This window comes from Anser cygnoides, chromosome 24 (assembly GCF_040182565.1).
Source record: "Anser cygnoides isolate HZ-2024a breed goose chromosome 24, Taihu_goose_T2T_genome, whole genome shotgun sequence".
Taxonomy (NCBI): domain Eukaryota; kingdom Metazoa; phylum Chordata; class Aves; order Anseriformes; family Anatidae; genus Anser; species Anser cygnoides.
This window is the reverse complement of record NC_089896.1, coordinates 4505629-4513594: the sequence shown is the minus strand read 5'-3', so window position 1 is coordinate 4513594 and position 7966 is coordinate 4505629. Positions and strand designations below refer to the sequence as shown.

Below are 7966 nucleotides of genomic sequence, written 5' to 3'. Positions count from 1 at the left end.
CCTCCCCATCACTCAGCAGCCTCCCCTCTCCCACCCTAGGCCCCCATCAGCCAAAAGGCAAGGATGCGGAGCACCACAGGCAAGGATGCGGAGCATCACAAGGATGCGGAGCATCACCTTCAGGTGCCTGGTGCCCCCCAGCACCATCCGCAGCCCCCCCCAGGGACGAGCCTCGGCCTCTCCAAGCAGGAAACCACGAACCCCCAGCTCCTGGCACCCCGGGGCACGGCTCCCGGTGGAGCCTCCGGGACCAGGACCGGGACCGGGACCGGGACCGGGGGAGGCGAATAGCGGCCGGCGGGGGGGCAGCGGGGGCCGGGCGGAGGCTCTGCAGCCCCGACCGCGGCCAACAGGGGGCTCCGGGGGGTACCGAGAGCCGAGCCGGGGCGGTGCGGAGCCGCACCGAGCCCCCCCCCGCCCCCGGCAGCGCCCAGCGGAGCGGGGCATCCTCGACGGGGCCGAGCCGGGTCCCCGGCACCGAGCACCGGCTCCGGGCGATGCTGCGGCGGAGGCGGCGGGGGATGCTGGCGCTGCTGCTGGCCTCTCTCTTCGTTTTTGGCACGGTGATGGCGCTGCGCACGCTCCGAGCCGCCGCCGGGCTCCCCGCCGGTGTCCCCGGGGTGGCCGAGCCCCCCGAACCCCCCGGTGCCCGCGGGATGCCGCCGGGAGCCGCTCCGTCCTACGACCTGCACGCCTTCTACTACGCCTGGTACGGCAGCCCCCGCTTCGAGGGCCGGTACCTGCACTGGGACCACGCCCTGGTGCCGCACTGGGACCCCAAGGTGTCGGCCAGTTACCCCCGGGGGCGCCACCGGCCTCCCGACGACATCGGCTCCAGCTTCTACCCCGCTCTCGGCCCCTACAGCTCCCGCGACCCCGCCGTGGTGGACGAGCACATGGGCCAGCTCCGCGACGCCGCCATCGGTAAGCGTCGGGGCCCCGCAACCCCCCCCTGCAGCCCCCAGACCCTTTTCCCGGGGAGCCCCCGTCCCCTTGGGCCACCAGCCCCGGGGAAGGTGGCCCCCCCAAAACCCAGCACGGTGCCTGGGGCTGGCAGTGCTGCGCTCAGCGGGCTCTGAGCTCCGCTGGATGGCAGCGGGGGCTGTGACACACGTTGCTGCCCACCCCCGGGGGTGCTGAGATAGCCCCCAGCCCAGCATCAGCACCTTCAGGGTGCTCTCACCTCACCCGCTGCTCCTCCTACCCCCCAGGCCCCTCTTGCAGCCTCAGAGAGCTCCCGCCACAACCCCGCAGCCAATGATTCAGAGCAGGGTCCCCCAACCAGCCCTAAAACACCCCAGGGCTTCTAAAGCGTTAAAATGACACGAAATATTTACTGCGCTGCTGATGCAGGGGATGAGGAAAGGTTTAGAAAGAAAACGCATCTGAGCGAGACCCGTTGCGTGCCCCCGCAGGAGTGCTGGTGCTGTCGTGGTACCCACCTGGCCTAGCCGATGACAGCGGGGAGCCCTCGGACAGCCTCGTGCCGTTTATACTGGACGCTGCACAAAGATATGCCATAAAGGTAAGGCTCTCGGCTGCTCTTCGAGGCCATTAAACTCATCGCTCGTCTCCAGCATGAAGCTGCTGCTGCGCCTGGGCAGAGGCCCTGCTCCTCTGCTTCGGCGTTAGAAGAAAAGAGCACTTAAAATGAGACAATGGGAATCGTTTTTAAACAGCTAAATACAGTGGGTTTTTTTCTTAATAATTCGGCTCCTCAGTTCACTTTTCACTCGCTTTGGTGAAAATAGTGCAAGCTCTGACTCCACCGAGCAGCCCGCTCTGTTCTGCGTGGGCCTTGAAGGGGTCCCCCGGCACCCAGGGGGCGGCAGGAGGCCCTCCAGCACAGATCGAGGGTCCTCTGGGGGGTCAGAGCACAGAGCACGACGTGACAGCACTGAAAATAACCACCGCCACGGTCTCTTTTGCAGGTTGCCTTCCACATCCAGCCATACAAAGGGCGCGACGACCACACTGTGCACGAGAATATCAAATACATCATGGACAAGTAAGCTTTTCCTGCAGGGTAAAGCCAGCTGTGCAATGCTGTTTTAAGCACAAACAGCGGGCAGAGCTTGGGATGAAATGCATCAGAACAGTATCCAAAAAAGCAGCACACAGGGGGAGCTGCCTAGAGCTAGCCAGCAGGGCAACGCTGAGCGGGGGTCATAATCAAATCCCACTTTCTCTGGCACTTCAATGCCTTGGCTTCAGAACCCCAAACTGCTTTCTTCTGTTCGGGTTTCTAAGCTTATCGCGTGTAGGCCAGCACCTCTACCCTTTCCTTCAGAAGGAAAGGAAGGACACAAACACCACAGTAAAAAACCACTCCCATAAAGGAGATAAAGGTTCCAGAGAAGGGTTCTGAGAAAGGAGGCCCCTACGGCAAGTCAAGTCTCACATCACGCTTGCCTTATAATGGCAAAACCTGCTTGAGGGCTTATCACCCGAGTCTCTGAAAAAGCTTTCTGCTCTCTCTCTCTAGATACGGATCACACGCAGCTTTTTATAAGTACAGGACCAGCACTGGCAGGAGCCTCCCCCTGTTTTATATCTACGATTCCTACTTGACACCAGCCGAATCCTGGGCCAACCTTCTCACGCCATCGGGCTCCCACTCCCTCCGCAACACCGCCTACGACGCCGTGTTCATAGCGCTGCTGGTGGAGGAAGGACACAAGAACGACATCCTCTCCGCGGGATACGATGGCATGTACACATACTTTGCGTCCAACGGCTTCTCTTTCGGCTCATCCCACCAGAACTGGAAAGCAATCAAAACTTTCTGCGACTCCAACAACCTGATGTTCATCCCCAGCGTCGGCCCGGGCTACATCGACACCAGCATCCGCCCCTGGAACAACCACAACACTCGGAACAGAGTCAACGGGAAGTACTACGAAACCGCTCTGCAGGCTGCTCTCACGGTCAGGCCGGAGATAGTCTCCATCACGTCTTTCAACGAATGGCACGAAGGCACCCAGATCGAGAAAGCTGTCCCCAAGAAGACACTGACGCGCCTTTACCTCGACTACCTTCCCCATCAGCCCGACATGTACCTGGAGCTGACTCGCAGGTGGGCGGAACATTTCAGCAAGGAGAAAGAGCAGTGGCTGATGTGACTTCAGCGTTCGCCTGACTCAGAAAGGCAGCCCGCCGACAGAGCTGCAGCACGGAGAAGTGCTTCAGAAAAAAGCACGCGAGGAAACGCAGCCACAGAACCTTCAGCCTCGCCGGGCCGCTGAACGCGAGCAGCAACCTGCAAGTGTCCCAAGGACTGCCCAAGTCCCAGCTACGAACTCACGGGAGGAAGCGTTACAAGTAGGAAATCTCTGAGGAGCAGCTGAATCTCATCTTCTGCAGATGTAGCAGAGAGGAACTTTTCAGAGCTCTTCTGGAATTCGCAAGGGGTGCTGGCTTGTGGGCCAAAGATGGGGTTTTCCTCACGGTGTGTATGTTCGGGGACGTTTTACGTAGGTAGCTGGGTTCCAGCATGCATTTAACTTGAAGCCCCTGGCCCGCTGCCTGCCATGACCACGGATCCCTCACTCCGCTAGCAACCTTCAAAACATTTCCCTATCAGTTTACTGTTAAAAACAATAAAGATTTCTCTAAATTGTCTACTGTAGATGAAACTAAGCCAGGCAGCTACATACCCTTTCGCTTACCCAAGAGCTTCTATGCCAAGGAGTTCTGCGCTGCGTGTTGTTACCTTGGTCCACTGCATCCAAATAACTACAGAGAATTAGAGCTGGAATGCTAGTGGCTGTTTACTGCCACTACGGTGTGTGCTGGAAACTGAGGCAATGCAACCATCTATACTAAAAGCCCCTAACTGATCATTTAGTGTGCCAAGTTCTGAAAAATTCAGAAGTTGCTTTATTCCCTTTCGAGCCAATGGAAAAAAGCCACTCGCAATAAAAACGCAGCTGAAAATACCGTTCATTTGTTCTTTGAAAGAACTTCAGCTCACGGGAGCTTTCCCTTTTTCTGTCATTTAAAACATGGTCAGACCCTTCTAGATTTGCCATAGAATTACTTTATACTCGTCCATATCAATAAAATGAGAAGCAGCAGCTCTGGACATGAAACAAGGTTCTATTCATGATGATTTCATACATGTTCTAGCTAAGCACTTAAGTCTGTCCTAAGTGATGGACAACAGTAACTAAAAATAAGCATTTGTAACAAAAACATGCAAGTTCCTTACCAGACAGCTCCATAAATGTTACTTTTCCTTGAAGAGTAAATAGCAGCGCAAATTTTCATCCATTCCCTATTCAGCTTAGTCACTGGTTACAGAACAAAATCAAGAGAGGAAGACCCACATTAAAAGATGACGACCAGCACGCTAAGAGCTTGGCATTATTCCTCGTGCTAGCAGGGAGTCAGGTCTTTCCGAGCAACACTTTTCTAGGGAGGGGACACGAATACTGTTAATTTTCAAGAGCACCTCCAGTTTCACCTTAGTCGCAGATTTTGATTCTGCTTCAAACAGGGAAAAAAGCCAGAGAACAACACAGCTGTAACATCACAAAAGCCCAAAAAACCTCTTTCCCACCCTTGTTTTTCTTTTGGCATAGATACAATAAACAGACACGTGGATAAGTTTTATGGGGAGGGAGGATCAGTGATGTCTGCATCATCGCATCCTGAGAACAGTCCAACATCCAAACTATTTTATTTTAGATGAGGTAAATAAAACAGACAGGTTCGGGGGAACGGTACAGCAGCACAAAGAGATCAGCGTAAATACCCAGGTGGGATTCTCAGGCTTCAGCAGATGTAACAGTAATTAACAGATCCCCATCAACTGTCACTCTCATTACCCCTTGTTTATTAACCTGCCATAACCCGTCGACCTCATTAAACAAGGCCATTAACACCATTTCCTGCACGCACAGGCACACAGTGCCCAGCTTCACCAGCTCTGCAGAGCCTCCTCAGGGTCTGAAGTCTTAGGACGATCCTGGTACCAAGCCGTACTTCTGCCTCAGGATTTCAACGGTAGATTGCAGCGCACTGTGGGGTGAAACATAACTGTCAGAGAAAAGTGGGGGGGGCTTAAGGATTCAACTGCATTTTCTGGGAAAGAGTAATCAGCTAAAGACGCAGTGATCTTGAATTAAGGAGAACACAAACTGCAGATACAAGGGTGTTTCATGTAGAAGCTTCCAGAAAGGGATCTCCCAGGTTCAGTATTTGGAGCGCTCCTTCACGATTCCTGAGCATTCTGATAATTAAGCTAAACAACATTAATCTGAAGGTTTAACTGCTACAGAGAAACAAGCAAAACGTGCCCCACCCTAACACGAAGGCTTCATTTCAATAAAGCAAAGAAAAAGTTTCATGTAGCAGAGAGCGCTCACCAGCCAGGTCGAATGACGGTGTACTTCCCCGACACAGACAAGTCGACCACGGTTGACCCCAAACGGCACTCTGGGCTCTGGACATCCCCTATGGGGCCTCCATCAATGACTAAGGACAACTGAGGCCAAAGATCCTGGAATTCCTGGAAAAGAGAGATGTGGCTAACAATCCTAAAGATGGTTTGTGATCACGTTGTAGCAGATACCACGGGGCAGTCTGGTGTTAAGGGAGGCGGTCTCTTTTTTCTGTCAGATCAACTCTTTTCCCTGTCACGAGCACGTCCCGTTTTGATACCTGACAGCAGATTTACCTCACACATGCAGGCAAGTTACAAGAATTCGCAGATCACGAGTGCATAGCTGCACCGCCGTTTATCAAAGAGCACGCACACAAAAACAGCAAGACGTTTTGGACCAAAGGGTGTCGTGGTATTGTACCCAACTATCCCCCCCAAGATAACCAAAAAGACGTCTCCTCGAGTTAAAGCTGGTTCCCAGGCTGCAAGGAGCCGCACAGACACCAGTAGTCTTGTTCCACAGGCACCCCTCCTACAGCCATTTCTGTCTTTCAGATTTGGCACCCGCTTCAAAAGCGAGCACAAGCACGTAAATATTACTTTCAAGCTCCGCCTTCCACACTTTTTAGGGGGGAGATCACAGCCAGACGGCTGCCCCACACCACAAGTCTGCAGGTTGACTGTCACTTAAAAAAAGGAAGTGGCTGAGAAATCCTTGTTTTAGTGCTAACACTGGCTTCCAACCACGAGCGCCCAGGGCTCTGACAGCCTACCACAAGAACCTCACTTAGTAGCAAAAAAGAGCCTTACCGAAACCGTCAGCGTGCTCGCCTGACTGCTGATGTTAGCGCTCGTTAAAGCCAGGGGTCCAGAGCAAGCTCGTGCCAGCTCCCTAATAAAAGGGTGGTTTGGAACGCGAACACCAACCAGCTACGAGGAAGAAGAGAGCACGGTTTTACACGCAGTCACCGCAGACCGTTTTTAATCTTGCCTTGCCAAAAGCCTTTGAACTGAAGTTGACAGCACAGAGAATTAATATTCCAGCACCTGCTGCACCAGCAGTAATAAGAGACGCGCCTTCATGACGTAGCATGCAATGCTGGGTTGTGCCGTGCTCAGGTAAGCCACAGGGAACGCAGTAATATGGGAATGAGTGTCAAAAAATACCACTCACTACTAACCATACTAAAAACATGTAAGAATTAAAGCTCCTAACCCTAAAAACAGCACGCCGCCCATCAAAGACACAGAGACGCGTCCCATGGCAGAGACCTACCGATGTGAAGGGATTCAAGTCCTTGTTGAGCTCTTCCGACCGCTTCAAGACCAGGGTTACAGGTCCGGGGAGCAGGTCTCGTAACAGCTCGTCTGGCACGTTCACGTGGCAGTACCTACAGAGGGAGAGACGTGCTAAGGAGGACGGGTGAGAGGCAGCCACGAGAGCCCTTCCCCGTCGGCCTCACGCCCCGCAGACCGGTAAGAGGAGAGCAGCCGCTCCCCGCCCCAGCCCGTCCCGACCCCCGGGGGGCAGCTCACCGGTAGATGTGCTCCACGTCCCCGAGGCAGATGGCCAGCGGCTTCCTCCCGTTGCGCCCCTTCAGGCCGTAGATGCTCCGCACAGCGCGGGGGTCCTGGGCCAGGCAGGCCACGCCGTACACCGTGTCGGTGGGCACCGCCACCAGCCCGCCCGCCTGCAGGGCACCGGCGGCGGCCGCCAGCGCCTCCGCCCAGCCTGCGGACAGCGGCGGGGGCTCAGCAGGAGCCGGCCTCGCCCCCTCAGAGCCCCCTCAGCGCCCCCCTCAGCGCCCCCCTCAGCGCCTCCCTCAGCGCCCCCCCCAGGGCCCCTCAGCCTCTCACCCCCCCCTCAGCCCAGGCCCGGCCGCGGTCTCAGCGTCTCCCTGCGGTTCCCCCACGCACCTCGGGGGCTCGACGGGGCGGCGGCGGCGGCACCGGGGAGCACCAAGGGGCTGCTGCAGGCGCGGCCCGGTGCCGGTGCCGGTGCCGGTGCCGGTGCCGGTGCCCCCTCCCCGCCCCTCCCCATCCCAGCCAGCGCCCTCAGCATCCCAGCGCCGCTTCCGCTTCCGCCCGGAAGCACCGCGGCCTATTTCCGGCCGCCGTTGCCATGGCAACGCACGCAGCAGCGAGGCCTGCGGGAGGCCCGGCATGGAGGCGGCCGGCGGGGCTGAGCCGCGCCTGGTCGGTGGCTGCCGGGCTGAGGGAGGGACGGAGCGGGACGGGTCGGGCCGGGCCCTGCCCGGCTCGCCCTGCCCCGCCGTGACCCGCCGTCTCCGCCGCCCCGCAGGTGGAGCGGCTGCGCGGGCTGCGGAGCCTGCTGGAGGCCCGGCAGCGGCACCTCCGGACCCGCATCGAGGCCTGCGAGGAGCTGGCGGCGGAGCTGCAGGGGCTGAAGGCCGCCCTCCGCGCCGCCCGCCGCTCGCCGCCCGCCGTAAGCGCGGACACGGGGCCGGCCCCCGCCCCGGAGCCCCGCTGCCGGCTGGGCTGCGCTCAGCGGCGCTTCTCTTTTCGCTTTCTCGCCCCCCAGGAACCCGCCCCGAGCGGCACGAGGGCTTTGCCCGCGGA

The 7966-nt window shown here is 57.5% G+C and overlaps 2 protein-coding genes across 2 annotated transcripts; one reads left to right on the top strand and one right to left on the bottom strand.

Annotated features, from left to right (window-relative positions):
- Positions 1-357: 357 nt before the first annotated feature.
- On the top strand, positions 358-3628 carry MANEAL (mannosidase endo-alpha like). Its single transcript, XM_048073239.2, has 4 exons — positions 358-924; positions 1416-1525; positions 1932-2008; positions 2486-3628. The coding sequence occupies exons 1-4, from the start codon at positions 498-500 to the stop codon at positions 3120-3122; spliced, it is 1251 nt and encodes a 416-aa protein (XP_047929196.1). The 5' UTR covers positions 358-497; the 3' UTR covers positions 3123-3628.
- Positions 3629-4657: 1029 nt separating this feature from the next.
- Positions 4658-7454, bottom strand: YRDC (yrdC N6-threonylcarbamoyltransferase domain containing). Its single transcript, XM_048073240.2, has 6 exons — positions 7304-7454; positions 6923-7118; positions 6663-6777; positions 6197-6316; positions 5370-5512; positions 4658-5022 (listed from the first exon to the last, which is right to left on the bottom strand). The coding sequence occupies exons 1-6, from the start codon at positions 7446-7448 to the stop codon at positions 4959-4961; spliced, it is 783 nt and encodes a 260-aa protein (XP_047929197.2). The 5' UTR covers positions 7449-7454; the 3' UTR covers positions 4658-4958.
- Positions 7455-7966: the final 512 nt, after the last annotated feature.